At 45.9% G+C, this 17,226-nt stretch overlaps 1 protein-coding gene across 6 annotated transcripts in view; it reads left to right on the top strand.

Moving 5' to 3' along the window:
* Positions 1-544: 544 nt before the first annotated feature.
* The window catches only part of rxraa (retinoid X receptor, alpha a), a 98,780-nt gene continuing 82,098 nt past the window's right edge, over positions 545-17,226 (top strand). For 3 of the 6 annotated variants that reach the window (XM_034601843.1, XM_034601842.1, XM_034601841.1), the window contains exon 1: positions 548-1,141. In XM_034601843.1, the coding sequence (XP_034457734.1) occupies positions 1,114-1,141 (28 nt within the window). In that variant the 5' untranslated portion in view covers positions 548-1,113. Of the gene's footprint in view, positions 1,142-17,226 lie in introns of all 6 variants that reach the window. The other 3 variants (XM_034601846.1, XM_034601844.1, XM_034601847.1) reach the window with 3 other exon arrangements.

The following is a 17,226-nucleotide window of genomic DNA, read 5'->3' as shown; positions in this document are numbered from 1 at the left end:
TAGCACGTTGGCACAAAATTAAATTCATAAACATTGGCAGATGTGATTGGAGAGTTTGGGGAAGTGTTGGTATTGTAACGGCGTTTTTGTTCGGGCGATTTTCTTGCCTCACTGAATTTGGTAAAATATCTGGATTTCTAAAGCACATTTCTTTACTCGTAATAGGCTTCTCTCTAAATTTCAATGTTCAAAACGTCTTAAATGTGCAGCAAACACACAAGTTCCAGTTCTTTGAACTTCGGCCTTTGAATCTCAATAACAGCCCTTAAACCTTTAACAGCTATAAACCCCCGAGTCTGAATTTAGAAAGGACTCGGGGTGTACAGCAGATTGGGCAGATAGGCTAATTGCTTGGAAACATCTCTCTACATGAGCCACCAGCCGCGGTTCAACAGATGTGACCAGGTTAAAATAACAGGAGATAAGCAGTGAAAAGAATAAGAAGCTGCTGCTGCTGCAACTGCAACGAGCTCCACGTGATGTGAGGAGGAGGAGGAGGAGGGGGGGGGGGAACCGAAACGCGTCGAGGAAACCTGCAGATTTTTTTTAAAGATTCAGGATGAAATGCACCGAGTGTTTATGCTTTAATCTGTTTTTTTCATGCGTTTAATTTCAAAGTGCACGTTGAAGCTCGTGCCGGGTCGGTGGTGTGCGGCGTCGCTGCAGCCGGGCGGCCGTCGGTGGGAGTCCCCCCTGCGCGGGTCCCCTTTGCAGTGCGGATCCAGTAGTTGGAGTAGTTGTACAGAAGAGACGCGAGGAGAGAGGAGCGCAGCAGCTGAGTGAACAAACAGAGACACACGTTAGGTTTTTTTTTTCTGCTGAGACTTATCTCACAGACACGCACACAGAGACAGACACGCACACAGAGACAGACACACACAGACAGACAGACAGACAGACAGACACACACACAGCGACCTGTCACTGCAGCCGCTTCCGAGCCACCCGGGGAACCCGCAAGCAGCTTCACGGGAGCCGGAGGGGCGAGAGGAAAAGCGCCCGGGTCTGGTCTGGGTCCGGTGCGGTGCGCCCGAGCCGCGGCAGCCGCCTGCGAGCAACTCCCGAACGCGGTCGTCTCAGCTGGCATGAGCTAACCCACCGGCAGCAGCCGACATGGAGACTAAACCCTTCCTGTCACTGGGTAAGTTGGTCGCTTTTCGGGCTCTTCTTCTTCTTTCTTTCTTTTTTTTTTTTTGTGCCTTTGATCGGACTTTTCAGGGGGAATCGGTCTCGCGCTGCTTTTTTCTTTTCTTTTCGCCCTCCTTTTATCTTTTTTGACAGCGCGTGCAGCGAGCGGCCAAATGTCTTCATCACCACGTCGGGGAGCCGCGGACGAACTGTTTCATACACGCGCACACTTTATTATTTCATACATGCTGGATTGTGCACATACCGTCTTAATGTCGCCGGGTGACGTCCCGCGTTGAGACGTGCGTGGCTTTGACATCTCACTCGGGGATGAACCGTGCGCGTTCCCTCGCGTGCGCTGCAATTAAATGTTGTTTTAACTTTGCACGTTCCCTTAAAACCTTCGTCATGTTTAGGTTCACGTGTGCAGTCAAAGTAAAGGCTTGAAGCTGACTGCAGAGTTTTAACTTCAAGGAACATTTTTTAAATGAGTTTTTACTTTTTTTCAAGGCACGTGTGTGTATTTGCATGCGTGTAAGTTCAAGTGTTCTAGTAAGTACAGTTGTCAAGTTGAGTACTTGCTGTTCTTCCCACATGGCTTTGACATGTGGCTTCGCTATGTAGCTAATGGTTTTAAAACTCAAGTCTTTATTTGTGTAGCAGCAAAATCACAAAATGCAATATCTCAAGTTCCTACAATGAGTAAAAACACTTGGTGACAACTCAAAGCTAGAAAACTCAAAGCAGCGTGATGATTGAGAACTGAACTTGTTTGACTTTCGGAGAGACAGTCTATTTTAAAAACCGACCCGGCGGAGATTAGTGCCGACATCACCTCCACACACAGGTGACACAGGTGGAATTACGCATTTTTTTGCACCACAAGCCCGTTTTGTGAGGAAGGAAACGCTCCATTTAATCTCCACTCTGCTGATCCCATGCAGGCTGCAGAGCCAGGCTCAGTCATAGGGCTACTGTATTGACCACTTTCTGTTTGTCATCGAGGCTGAGTGGCAACTTTCATGCTTCATCTTCCCCCCTCCAGAGCAAAAAGAGCAAAGAGTGCATTTATAAGCAGCTGTCATCATTTTAAAACAGTAGACAAACACAGGTCATGTTTGCATTCCCAGAAAAAATGCACAACTCTTTATTAATGGCTCCTTTTTTTAAATCTCCAGCCTGAAACGCACACGGCGACGCGCTCGGCCCACTGTAAATCATTAATGCCGAACACCGCCATAAGTTTGTCAAAGTGAACAGAGCAGACCCTTGTCCCCTGCAGCAGCAGAGACACGGCCCAGGACCGCAGGCGAGTCCCTGTTATTGTGTCTGCTGCTCTTTCACGGGGGCGTCGTGTTACACCTCGACACGTATCGTCGGGCCGCCTGCGCGCATCGAGGAGATTCACTGAGACTTCTGAGACGCCGGGCGGCTTTCCCTCTGTTACAGAGGCCGCTCGCTGACACTGTCGCCACAACGCCTTTATGTGGCTACCCAGAAATACGCTAAACCGCCAGTGCTAGACACACACACACACACACACACACACACACACACACACACTGACAGGCTGTTATTACAGGTGCACCGTATTGTGTGTCCATGCTGAAAGTGATTCAAGTTTCACTCTGGCTAACTGTGCACCGGAGTAGCTAATCCAGACGCCTGTCAGCACATACAGGCGGAATAGGTCTTATCTGCCTGGTGGAAGGGCCGCCACTCAATTGTTTAAGTGTGGATGAACACTTTTTCTTTCACCCCCCCCCCCAGCAGCTCTGGATCTCGTCTCGTCCTCCACACCAACACCACATGCTGCATCAGCAGCCTTTTCATCGCCCCCCATAGTCCTAATCTGTCAGCCCTCAAATCACCGGTCATATTTAGACTTGCACCATCAGAGGGTCCACTTGAGCGCTGATTGTTAATTGGCCACTTCAAGGACGCTGCTATCTGCAAAGTCCTTGGACGTATCGATTAGCCACGTACTCAGTGTAATTATCTGGCCCGCCGCATTAGGGATTCTGACATGCAACTGTTTGAAATGACAGCAAGTACATTTTACAATTATAGATTGGTTGTCGGCCGCGGTGACGACATCCGCCTTTGGCCACGGCCTGGTCAGAGCGCCGCCGTGTCACCTGATCCCACCGTGAGTCTGTGTGTCTGATACGAAGCTGCGACCTGAAGGGGGACGTCATTGAAAAGGAGAGTGTGTCCTCGTGTCAGAGCTGATTGTGAAAGTCTGTCAGTGAAGCAAAACTATGTGGCGGTGACAGGAGGGGACAGAGTGTTCGAACACTGCTGAGGTGGAGAAAAGTTTATGTGCCGGTATTGATTTTACTGTTTGCTTGATTAGTTTGTGGCTAATGTCGGCACCTACAGCTGCGTAGGCGTCAGGAGGTTTCAGCAGCTGGATGGTGCACGTGTCTGGTGTTATTGAGTTTTTCTACATCCTGGATTTGGGGACAGAGGGTGTCCATAGTGAAGGACGTCCAGTTTTCTGTGACAGATTTGGTCTGATTACATTGTATTGTTTGGAATTAACCCCAAAAAGTTCATGCTCAAAAGTTCTTTTGAGATAAACAACTTTTTATGAAATTGAAACCAGTGCTTTGTCCTGAATAACCGTCTAATGAGCTATAACATGTTCAGTGGGGAAAAAAAGAACTGGGCAGACTGAGTCCAATCGAGTTTAAAACGATCATATTAACACTGAATCATCTGTTTTATATCATGTGCTGGATTTTGATCAGTGTAAAAGTAAACTCGACTCAAGTTTTTATGATTTACTGAGCTCTATGAAACAAAAACACTCTGTTTTGATTCATCACAATTAAATTAATCCTGTTGAAAAGCGGTGTGTGTGTGTGTGTGTGTGTGTGTGTGTGTGTGTGAATCCACTAGACCCAATCTCTTTGGTTCTTTCTGTTTGGGGGAACAGCAAACACACACACACACACACACACACACACACACACACACACACACACACACACACACACACACACACACACTCTCCCTCTCCCAAATCAATGAAGTTCATGGTCTTTGATGAGAAAGTGAGATTTGTGGTGTGTGTGTGTGTGTGTGTGTGTGTGTGTGTGTGTGTGTGTGTGTGTGTGTGTGTGTGTGTGTGTGTGTGTGTGTGTGTGTGTGTGTGTGTGTGTGTGTGTGTGTGTGTGTGTGTGTGTGTGTGTGTGTGTGTGTGTGTGTGTGTGTGTGTGTGGGAGAGGACGGAGGGCTACATTCCTTTTCTGGCAGTAACTCTGGAACAAAGGTAATACAGGGAGGGTGCCGGCCGGGAGGGCTGTGTCTGTGTGTGTGTGTGTCTGTGTCTGTGTCTGTGTGTGTGGTGGAACTACACTGCCAAAAGCATTTGGCCAAGTTTGTCTTTTACGGCCGTCCAGTTTTGTGTTCCCGATGTGATGCCTTTGCTCCCCTTTTGAGGAAAAAGGGCCGCAGCTGTCATTTTTATTGGAGGAGTTTTATAGCGAGACTTAATGGCTTAAAGTGACAGCTCTCTCTCCCTCTCCTTTCTCTTTTCTGTTCCCTCCATCTCACCCACGAGGCCTTTAACTCACGGAAATCAAAGAAACATTTTTTTTGCCTGCCTTCCATGTGCCCACCCTCCGCTTTCCCACCCCTCACCCCTGCCAACCGAGCATTAGAAGAAGGGAAAGATTTATGCTCCAAGTATGAACACAGCGAGAGACTGTGTTTTTTTAATTACGCTAAACTGCCATGAAATGCAGGCCTGTGTTTTTTTTTTTCTTCCCTCTTCATGGAATATCTCTGCTGATCATTATCAAGCGTTAATTATACTTCATGACTAAGAAGAAGCCGCGTTGGCCTCAGATAAAACGATGCATATGTCAGCCTGTCATGCTCTCTCCTCTGCAGCCCACACTTGTTTATGTTCTGAACATAGTACGAATCACAAAGTGCTGGAAGGCTTTCTGATGCACAAATCATCGCAGTGACTCAAATGCTCGTTAATTATTTGTGTAAGAAGCTCCGCCGCTCTTTATTGATAACGGCCACATTGAACCCTGCACCTCAAACCTCGACCTCTGCTCCCACGTGTGCTCCATCATGTCAGGAATTTGCCTTTTGGCATTTACTCTGTTTTTTAAAGTGGTTAAAGACAGTAGCTTGTAGCTCTTTTCTTTGTTTCTCTAGCCTTTTTTTTTTTAGCTTTAGGTTTCTTTCCCTTTTCTTCTAAGAGTTGTCAGTGCGTCCGTCTCGGAGTTTCAACAATCTGTGATGATTTGTGGTGATTCACGACAGACCGTCAGGATCAGCTGAAGTGAAGTCCATAAAACAGTGAAACACGGCCTTCAAAAGTTCCCCGAGCTCAAGGTGACGTCTTCATCTTGCTTTTTTTAATCCCTTCCCTCAGTTCCAAAACCAAAAAATGTTCATTTTTACAATGATTTGAAACAGGGAACGACAGTAAATCTTCACTTTTTAAAACCCTCGAACCGGAGAATGATTGGCGTTTCTGCTCGCTAGATGACTTAAATCAGCTTGTCTTTTCAGCCGTAATTTACATTCACAGTTTGGATTGGCAGACGCTTGACGGTTGTTGCTGTGAGCGCTCACCAATCGGTGTTGGAATCATCCCGAGCACCATTCGTTTCAGGGTTTATTGCAGGTCCTCTGAGTGCCTGAATGGCTTTTCTGTGGGCTGGCGGTATTCAGCGTACGTACAGCCGTCTCTTTTGAAGTGGAAACATAGTCTCTGCGGGGATTTGACCAGATCACACTAATAATTCGCATTGAGAGGAAGGTCAGCTTGCCCTGCTCGAGCCAGAGCTCTCCTTCTCAGTGTTCTGTGTGCATCGCAGAACCAGACGGGGGCCAAGACTGAGGGAGAAGCAGCGCGATTAAGGGAGGAATGAAAAGGAAGCGTAGCGTATGTGTGTTGTAAAATTAAAACGCTGCCAAGAAACCACAAAAAGACGTCTGTCAGATACTCACCACCCTCTCCTCTCCTCCGCAATCCTCCGATTGCCATGTTTTCAATAATAAAAACAACTGTCGACTCCTCTTCTGTGATTTGCAGTAATGCATGAAAATATCTCGGGCTGTTTGGCAGTCATGATGTGTTTTGTAATTAAGTTATGAGCGCATAGGCTTTGATGGATATTCGCTGGAGAGGGATGACGAATCGGGTGAATCCTAGATATGTTATGCTCCTTCATGTCATTATATTTCCTTATGCCCACATTTCTTTTTCTTCCCCTAATTATAATTGGCCCCAATGAGAACCGCAGATAAAAAAAAAAGTTGATTTGTTTTACTTAAACTAGTCATGTAGAACAATGTGGCAGCAGTGGTGGGCAGACTTTTATGTTCCGCATCCGAGTGGTGGATTTGACTGCAGTGGGTCGTTGCTTCACATGTAGTAATAATATGTATCTGTTACACTGGCTGCGATATCACCAGCGTGTAACATGATCAAAAGCAGGAATTCGTGTGTTTGATGTTGCTGCACTCCTCAGAGAAAGAGGGAGAATTAAGTTGTGGACCCCTGCTGAGCAGTTGTTTTTTTACTGAAGCTGTATATTCAGGTGTGTACACAGCACCCTCCCTGTTTTCACACACAAAACAAAACATATACATGAAAACACGCAAAAAGGAGAGCAAGGTTAAGGGCAACATTAAGGGCCGTTTCTCGCCGCTCCTTTCGCGGTTTCTGTTTTCAGGTTGCACGTAGTGAAATGAGGTGTCCCAGTGTGTCCCACGCCCCCGTCCCAGCCGCCACCGCCGTCGCCGTTAAGTTTCTTTGTCAACTTGCCAGATGCCACGCCGGTGAGGGGGTGGGGGTGGGGCTGCCACAAACTGCCGGGCATGGGGCCACAAAAATCCCACATTTGAAAAAGCACCCATTATAGTCTGCGAGCGCATGTGTGACTGTGTGTAAGCAGGAGGCTGTAATATTTATATTTTCACCTAGTAATGCAGAGCTAAGACGACATGATTAAATGCTGTAACTACTCGCGTTAGACGTACCTGTAAAAGCTTTTTGAAGCAGTTTGAAACAATACAGGCAGGATGGAGATAAAACCAGATAAAGTAAATCACTCTAAACGTTAAGTCAATCTTGAATGTTTTTATATTTATGATTTTAAATACCACACGCTCAGCCTAGATACACCCGAATGTTGGCGGAGGATCTCACCCAGTCAGGTGGAGGTTTGCGTTGGCATGAAAGCGAGATCTGACCTCGCCGAGTCGACCTCGCGCTGCCAATTTGAGGACAATCCCAACGCAGAATTGAAATGTGGTTATTTCCTCCTTCCAAGAGAGAATGAGATCTGCTGCTCTGAACACACACAAAGGGCTTTCATACCTAGGAAATTAACTTACACTGGGAACAGCCGTAATTCAAATTAGACCAAGACAGAATAAGGTACCGTGGCCCATGGGCACAAAACACAAGTAACTTATAATAGCCAGTGACTCACTTTTCTGAGGTTGTGTTTTTGGTACTACACACTCTCAGGCAAGCTGCAGTACTAACAGTGATATGTGTTGCTTAGGAACTTCTCTATTAGCCGATAAAAACCTTAACTTTGCTGTCGTAATATTCCCACAACAAAAGAAACTTTATCCTGAATTGTAAAGCATTTTCAGAAACTCACCCTCAACAGCTTTTATTTTATTTTATTTCGTCACTTTCATCCATTTGTTTGTAAAGGAAATGAATACAAAATGTGAGTCTGAGGCTGTAAAATAACATTAGTGATATAATAATAATTCATTATGTGAGTAACGCAAACATGACTCTGATAAGATCCTGCTCAGCCACGCGTATCACTGCGTCTGTGGCTACTCTCATTCATCATTTGTGAAACTTTCCCCCTTTCCTCCATTTCCTGCGGCTGTCTCTTTCTAATTAATGTACTCATTCCATACTGAGCTGCTTTGTGAAAAGCCTGAATTCAGATTAAAATCTTGCATGTAATGGAGGATTCTAAGAAAACCTCATTCTTTCTTAGTATTGTTATTTCTCTCCACTCGACAATCTGATGCAGCGCAGCAACACGCCGTTGCAACACTTCCTAAGAAGAAAGAAGCTAACAGGGCCAAACAAGTTTATCTGAGCAATATTTAGTTGAAGCAATAAATGTCTATCTGACTACATTTAGCAACTATGATCATAGACTGTGTGTGTGGAGACGGACAACATGGCGACTGCACAACAGTGAAGCCACAGCACCTTGATGGCTCCCTCGTGGCTTGTTGCAGTTCAGGTCATAAACCCGTCGTCCGCCGTGTTAGCAGATTGGATGTGGATCATTCTAAGTTGTCAAAGTACACGTAGGATTTTTCTCAAAGATGTTTTTTATAGTTTTATGGTTATTTGATGCTATGAAAAGTGGGGCGATGCTACAAGTATGAACAGACAGCGGGCTACAGAACGTAGGTAGCTGGAAACATGGAGGAACATGAGGGAACGTAAACGGACAAACTGGCACTGGCCGAGGGAACTTGGCTGGTGGGGCAACAAGGAGGCGGACGAGGGAAATGAGGAGCAGGTGTGTTATGGCAGGTCTGAGGAACGTGGCCAGGTAGAGGTGGAGCGGGAGCAGGAGACGGGGGTTCGATACATGGATCTCTACGTATATATTAGATTGATTGCGTCTGTGTAGCTCAACTGACACCGAGAGCCATTGTCCTCTCTTGTCTTGCATGTTGCCCTCACAGTTATTGGTGACCTCGCTTTGGAGCTTCAGCTTTCCCTTCTTTAGAGTCAGGCCTGGATTGAAGTTCGTTGAACTGGGCATCGACTAGAGTGTTTCCAGATCCTACTTGTCTGTCAAGAAACTCTGCGTGAGAAAGTTGTCTTTGACTTTCACATCCTTCTTCTCTGCAGCGATAGGACTCAGGTTCAACTTCTGTTTGCGAGAGCGTCTGTTTAAACCAGTCGGTGAGATTAGAGGCTGCGACAGCAATTATATGATAAACAGAAGATCCATTACTTGAGCTGCCGAACCATCTGGATTACTGACGAAGGAGCGATATTAGCAGACGCAAAAAAACACGGCCTGACACGAGTCACCTCCGAAACGGATACAAAGCAGATACTGTCTGTTCTTCTACGTAATTGCAACTTTCACATTATGACTCGAAAACTTTCACAAACAGAGATAACAGAGCTGTTGGGTTTTTTCCTCTCGCCTGCGGTAGAGTACGAGTCATTAACTGTTTGTTGACGCCTGCAGGTCTAGCGCGCTCGTACATCCACCCCGACCGGGGCCTCTCGGTTGGCTACACACACCTGTACGCATGTGCACACGTACAGACAGCCTGAACAGGAGTCTGGAGGGCTTCGTCACCTACGGTTAGACACCTTGCTGAGGCCGTCTGGTTTTAGGAATGTTCTCAGCGGCAGGAAGGTGGCTGGGTGTTAAGAATAGAGAAGGGGGGGGGGGGGGGATGGGCTGTCTAGCTGGAAAAACAACACTGACAAATGGAAACCTCTAACTCTTAATGCCGACGGATGAACATGCCGTACCAGTGGTTCCATGTTGAACAGAACAGCTAAAGGGGAAAGTACATTTTCACCGTTTTACATTTGGTCTCCGCCCCCCCCCCCCCTCCCTTTCTCTGCAACATTCACTCTATTGGAGTTTGAACAGCTTATTACCGTCAAAGGGAGATTTGCTCAGTAGACAACTGTGGAATCGCACTGTAGATATAAATTGCTTTTAATTTAAACCCATCTCGACCGGCGCAAGGTCTCTTTTTTTTTAATACTACAAACGAGAAGAATAGATGAATGCAGGAAGCGCATTAGGTTGAATACGCTTTGATTCCGTCCATAGAAAGTTTTTTAACTCGCTTATTAGACTGAAAAAAACTGCACCGAGGAAAATGTTCTCAGTGTCGTGTAAATGGATTACGTACTGTACGAGGCTTTGTGTCACTGCTCCCTGACTGCAGTGTGCAGTTTCTGACTCTCTCACTATATTATTAAATCCAGGGAGCATGTGGCCGACCCCCTCTTCATAAAACCGGTTGTTTGTGTACGAGAACAAAGTTGAGCAACCAGGTTTACTAGACAGACGGAGACAGGCAGGCGTGCAGGCGCTGGCCGCGTCTTTGTCGTCAGCGTTGCTCCACATACCAAAGTGCTGACAGTTGCCTGCACAAACGGCCCTGACAAGTTCAAGTGTCACGTTTAGGATGCTTCCTTCTGTGTCGGGGCCCGAATGGGAAACAGGAGAAGGCTGCAGATTAAACAGGACAGATCTGAGTGTTGAGTTGTTGGCAGGACTGTTATTGAACAAGGATTGTGCGCAACTGTGTGTGTGTGTGTGTTTGTGTATGTGTGTGTTACTGTTGGCATGAACTGTGCTTGCTAAATCTCCCTTTATGAATTCATGTGTTTCTTTCTTTCTTTTTTCTTTTTAAACAATGAAGTATTTAAATGACAGGAACCACTTGACAAATGGCTGTAATCATTTCTGGGAGTTCAACTTTTCGTTTTTTAAATTGGTTGATTTTTGTGATATTTGATTGACGATGACACAAAACTGAGAAAAAGCATAAAATTGTCAGATTTTTCGAATCTTGCACCAGATTATTTTTTGCTTGATAAACGACTTCAACAACGAGGGATGAACGTTTATTATTCTGTTTATCTGCTGGATCAAAAAGGTTGCCGTTCGCACATTTGTTCCTGTACAAGCATGTGCTTTGTGTGTACAAATCTGCACACGTGTCCCTCCGCGCGCCATGTGCACAACTGGCTGATGCTGCAAGCACGAACGCTCTGAACTGGTGGAGCTGGCTGCGAGTCCCTGACACGGCGCGCAGCAGCTGAGAGTCAGTGTGCTGTCTGTGAGAGGGAAGGTCAGGGGTTGTGGCTGGGTCACGCTCTGTGGGAGAGGAGCAGCCTCGGCAGACATGACGGTGTTTGTACGGAGGTGAAGGGGGGTGGAGTCGTGATGGGAAGGAGGAAAACAAAACCACATCACTGGTGGGTTTCCGGCTTGTTTTTATTTTGGCCTTGTTTCAATGGCTGCGTGGCTTTTTTTCCCCCTACCCTCATCACATCAGTGCAGCTATTGTTAGTAACAGAGTTAATTGTTAATTGATCCAAAGAGCGATAAAACAAGGCACCTAATCTCCCTCTCTCTCCGACACACACACACACACACTCTCTCCTGCCAACACACACTCGTGCACCGTCGAGAATGAGAGTGAATGTTTATTACAGGATCCTAGTGGATGCTAAGGCGCCCTGGGGGCTATTAAAGCCCGCGCTTAAAAGGCACTATCGGGGAACACTGATGTGGGCCGCTCGACGGAGGGAGGGGCGGCCGGGTTGTAGAAAGAGAAAGAGCGGGCGAAACGAGAGGAAAAGGGGAAGAAAGAGAAGTCCCTGGAACAGTCAGCAGAAGGAAGGAGGGAGGAGGGAGGGGGGGGGATAAACAGAGTGAGCACATCTGGATTGCCTCAGCAGAATATTTGTGCAACATCTGGAAAAATTCCCTGGAATTTAAGGGTCCCCTCCTTTCATTTCAGTTGTGTGTTTTTTTTTCTACTTCTTTTCACTTCTTCTTCTTCTTCTTCTTCTTCTTCGTCTCCCGTCCTGTTTTCTGCAGCTTCAAAGTCTCTCGCCCTGGTGCGGCAGGCACGTAAATACTCCCGTTGTAATGCATGTTGAGCCCTTACAGACTTTATAGTGGGCCAAATTGGGCCCATGTGACCAACTCCCCTTTGTGCGCGGCCCCGGCCTAATTAAGTGGCACACAAGTGAGAGGGCACCCATCTGTGGATCCAGACCTGGGCCAGACGTGGGCCCAACACAACCCCTCATAAAAGCAGGGGGGGAGGTAAAAGGAAAAAATAATTTTCCATGGACAGTAAAGTTTATGTCGTAGCATGAAAAATGACCCTGCAGAACTGAAACTGACGTCTCTGGCGCGGCATGAAAGAGCCACTGTGTATTACGACGAAAACACAAACAGGCTACCTTTTGTGTTATTTCAAAAAACAGAGTGAGATTTCTTATTTCATGTTCTGGTTTGTTCTCGTCGAACGGGACGCACAAAGAGTGTGCGCACACGAGGTTCCCTTTGAGGTGCGAAGTCCCAGGAGGGACGGAAAAAAGCTCCTGAATCAACACCTTCAGTGGATTGGTATCAGTCAGCTGAGTCCGCGGCCCCTCACTGTACATTAGAGATGCACGGCGAGGCCTGTGTCCGTCCCCTCGGCGAGATCACAAGAGTGGTTCTCCCTCTGTCTCTCATGTGTGGCGGTGCGAGTCTGTGTTCATCAGCCATTAAGATTCAGACGAGCGCCGAGCGCCTTCTGTCTTACCTGGGCGAGGCTCCTCGTGGGTCGGCGGCGCTGACAGGCAGGTAGCGGAGGGGAGGGCAGGGGGAGTGCAGAGGTACATGCTAATGTGGCGAGCGCGCTGATCAAAAGAGGCGCATCCCGGCCTCACCCCACCCCCCTCTGATGGGCTTACTGATGCCGGGCACCCCCTGAGAGCTGCAGCAGGAGCCGGGCAGTGATCAGAGGAAGACAGGGAGGGGAGTGAGAGAATGAAGGGAGGCCGGGTTGAAAGAGACGAGGGAGCGTCGAGAGAAAGCCAAGGAATGTCATCCCGTTATTATCGAATCGATTTTAAAAAAAAAAATCAATTCAGTTGTTTATCTACCCAAGTTTCTGCTCAAGTTATAATGTGAATATTTTATTGCAGCTGCTGGAAAGAATCAGACTTTTGGCTCGTTTTGATGCGGATCTACTTTCCTTCATTATCTGGTTATTAGACTGAGGGAAACAGTTTCAGTTGATCATTCATCGCTCCCTGTGTGAGGACACTGAGCTGATTTACTTTCTCTCTCTCTCTCTCTCTCTCTCTCTCTCTCTCTCTCTCTTCCCCAAGTTGCTCTGCAGTTGGCCTACATCTTTCTGCCTGGCTGAGCTGACAAGTCGATATATACGCAGGCCTGTAACAGATGGTCATTCTTTTAACCAGATTTAAAAACAACTAAAATCTTGCGAAAAAATCTGTAAATAATGCACGAATTCTTCTTCAGCATTTTAAGTTGGTTTACAGCAGAGAGAAAATGTACTTTAACCTTTAATCATCTGCACGTTTTCTCCTCCTCTTCCTCTCTGTGGACCTTTTTATTACTGTGGACTATAGTGGGAAGTGTCGTCCTGCAGGAAACACACTCACTTTTAAATGACTGACAACAAGATCCCGGTGGAAAAACAATGCAAAACATAAATCTGCTTCTTAAAAAAAGTTAATAATCTCTTCATGGAAGTTTTATTTCCTCATTTAATCAATGAAAGTGGCTGTTACAGTTTCCCAGAGTCCAAGGTGTCAAATATATCTACATCCATCATCAGACCGACACAACCAGAGCCCCAAAATATCAGATTTACAGGCAGAATTTGACATTTTCCAACTTGGAAACAGGGAAAATGTTGATGTTTTTATTGATAAATGGTTGAGATGATTCCGTCTGTCAGCTCGTCGATTAATTGTTTTGCTCCCACTAGATCTGCCCACTGTACCAACACGGAAAATGGACGTGCAAACCAGACCAGCCAGGATTATTGATACTAGTGTTCCTAGAGAGAGGAAAAAACTCTGTGCCAGGGATTTGTCCTAAACTCAGATTATGACAGTTGCCTTCTTTTAAAAATGCGAGCGCCCGAGGGCCGAGCGGTTCACACAACCCCGACACTGAGCTGCTGTGGGAAGCATTTCCTCTTTGCCTTAAGGTGATTACGTACGCTGACGTAAGTGTGCAGCCCTGCAGAACGACCTTGCTCCGGCTCGTCCACTCGCCCCGTCCCCTTGATCCAAATTAACTTTGCTGTTTTGGACCCTACTTGTTTTCAGAAGGGTGCAGCACTGCTCAGCCATAAGCCGATCTGACCGTCTGCCTCTCATGGTCAGTAATTGTTATTTGAGAGAAAGAGTTTTTACCCCGGAAGGCAGATTTAGTATTTTTGGAGCGGCCTCGTGCTCCACTGGCTCATCGCGTCTCGCGGCGTCTGCAGGTAGACGCTCGGTGATGTCACTGACATTTGGAAGGAACACGCTGCCAGCCCTCAAATGGCGCCTCACCTCTTCACCTGGTTCTTGTTGCTGTGCTTATTTGATTTTTTTTTTTTTTATGCCCCAGGGCTTTTCCTCTCACTCCCAGGCTGAACTGTAAAAAGTTGGAATAAATAGTTTAGGGTTAACCAAAGAATTTCACGTTTTCCCTCATAAATGCCTCCAATAAATACCAAGTCAAGTGATTGTTTACATTTGAGGTGAAATAAACTTGAATTCGCGGAAACAGCGGAAATATAAATAAAATAAAAAAATATCTGGTTAACAGCTGTAGTTACATATACTTTATATGTAAGAACCTGTGGGACCCTGGTGAATTTAGCTGGTAAAGTTTATAGTTTAATAAAACACTTAAAACAACTAGTGAAACATGTGGGCTGCTAAGATCTTATCTCTTTATCTTCTTGGCAAATATATTAAAAATAAATGATCACCATGACTTTCTGTAACCTGATTATACTCAACTAAAGTCCATCAGCTTTTCCTAATACTCTGGTGTGTTATGCTTCATAATTACATGCAGTTTTAGTGCAGATTGCTTTTTAAAAATGGATTGCACACTTAAGCCACGAGCTCATTTCAGTTCATCAGTTACAAGTTAGCACATTTGTGCCTGTAAATCATTTTTCCTCATTGTTGTACCGACTCTGTCGATGGGATCTTCAGCGCATGCAGCTGCATTGTTTATCTTCACTTCATAACAGGGCCGATCTAAAAGCATTGTGCTCGGCCTCGTGATCCCGGACGGCCCCCGGGGGGGTCAAAGCGATTGGCGAGAGGGGCCACGTGTCGGTCTGGGTCGTAAGTGGCATTACATCACATTGATTGGCTTGGATCTGGCTGGGAATCTCCGCTACTGACCGATTATCACCCAGTGACCAGCTCTTTGTCGCTCACACACATATACATTGTGTGTGTGTGTGTGTGTGTGTGTGTGTGTGTGTGTGTGTGTGTGTGTGTGTGTGTGTGTGTGTGTGTCATGGCCTCAGCTGACCACATATGTGGATGAATGATTGGTATTCCACAGGCTGGACTCCAGGGGATTGACTGAGCTTATGACCAGCTTAGCCCGGGCTCCTCCGCTTGATTGGCAGCTATAGTTTCCTCTTAGGATGGTGGAGGGTGGTGGTGGTGGTGGTGGGGGAGTTGATGGGGTCCCAGTGGCATTTTGCATCTCATGACATCCTGCATTAAGCTGTATGTGCATCTCAGTCGTACGTTTCATATTCCACAATTCTTCACTTCCGAAACAACCTCAAGTTTTTTTCACTGATTTCAATGATAGGCTTTTCCATACCCCCCCCCCAAAGAAGAAGCTAAGTAAGTGCAGCAGATTGAAACACCTTCTTTATGAGGTTGTGCTTTTTTTGCCAAATTATTACGTAGAGCTTTGGATTTATTTGACAAATCAAAACCTAAAACACAGCAAACACAAACACACACCTTTTTTGATATTTTAAAGAAGAGGAATACTTCCAAAAAATATTTTTAACTTTGCAGGGGCGGCGGCGAAATCAACATTTTCAACAGTTCAGTCAGTTGAAACAGAATTAGACCTAAAATCTTAACCTCTTACAAATGTATTGTATTGATTCATCTGTTAATTATTCACTAATTTAACTGATTGGTCAATCCTCTTAATTTCCCAAAGTCCAAGATGACAAGTTCCTGGTGTATTAAAAAGGCTGTTAAGGTTGAAGCACACACAGTGTCTCACTTTGTCCGGTGAACAAATCCACAACCCCGAAACATATCCACCACTCTGTCAGTGTTTGTTATCATGGAACGACAGCGGAAACCAGAAAATATTCACATCTGAGAGACTGAAACCAGAGAAGCTTCACACATTTTCTAAAAAGAAATAATAGATGCTGATTATTTCTATTGATCCAAGATGAGTAATTACATTTCCTGATAGTTTCAGCTTGTGTTTAATGTATTGCATGATTGCGTTCCCTTGTATTTTGTGCGTTTTTTTGCATCCATTAGATTCCCCAACACATTTCCACAGAGCTGTCATTTGTCACATCTTAGTTTTTTTTGAAAAACCATTTCCACTGTCCTTTTTCATCCTGGGTGATGGACAGTGCATGTTATGGCCATTAGCCCGTCACAATGGAGCTGTCTCACACTGGAGCCGTGTTCCCTCCTGCTATGATCATTTCCGTGCTATCTCAGCCACTCGCTTTTGTTTCCTGTCTCGGAGGGAACGGCTTCGCTCAAGTCTTTTAAAGCTCTGTTTTTGTGCTCACTGAAAAAAGAAAAAAAAAAAAAAAAAGGCTTCCAACCAGAACACAGCGTCGAATCAGCCTCTCTTTGCGCCAAGCCTCGTCCCTCGTGGACGGGAAATAATTTATAAAACGAAATCTACATTTGTTGTGTAAATGACCACATGCTGTAGGATATTTAATCCTGCCTGCAGTCGATCCCAGTCATGTGACTTGACCTAGTTTTGTCTGCCTCCCTCTGCCTGTCTCTCCTCTTTTTCCTCCCTTCCTCACTCTCTCTCTCTCTCTCTCTTTTTCTCACACTGTCTGTAAGTGTTCCCTCGCTCTCCTGCTCTTTCTCTATCCCTCTCTCACGCTTGTTTCTTCCTCTTTTTCTCACTCTCCATCCCTCTTCCCTTTTTTTTTTTTTTGTGTTCGCCCCCATGCTGGCGTCCTTCAGTATCTCTGTTCCTTTTCATGACTGATCCAAGGACTTGTCTCCTCCGCCTGATGTGTTAATATCTGGAGCTATAGTGGCCGATGACTACGTCCTTGATTATCTATTCAATGCAGATTTTAAAACAACACTCGCTCACAGAGCCGTCGTTTCACTGAAGTCAGGAGTCGCTGAGTCATCCTTGACATCCTCATTTTTGTGTCAGCTGATGAATATCACACAAGGTCAGATTTGACTTCAGCGAGCGCAGTTTGTTTTGGTTTTCATTCAGCAGCGTTTGTGAGATTTCTGTCCTTGGGTTTGTTAACTTCTCGTATTTGTTCAGGTGTCCCCTT

This window comes from Hippoglossus hippoglossus, chromosome 12 (genome assembly GCF_009819705.1).
Source record: "Hippoglossus hippoglossus isolate fHipHip1 chromosome 12, fHipHip1.pri, whole genome shotgun sequence".
Taxonomy (NCBI): Eukaryota; Metazoa; Chordata; class Actinopteri; order Pleuronectiformes; family Pleuronectidae; genus Hippoglossus; species Hippoglossus hippoglossus.
The sequence above is the reverse complement of the archived record's forward strand: the minus strand, read 5'-3'. Positions and strand labels throughout refer to the sequence as shown.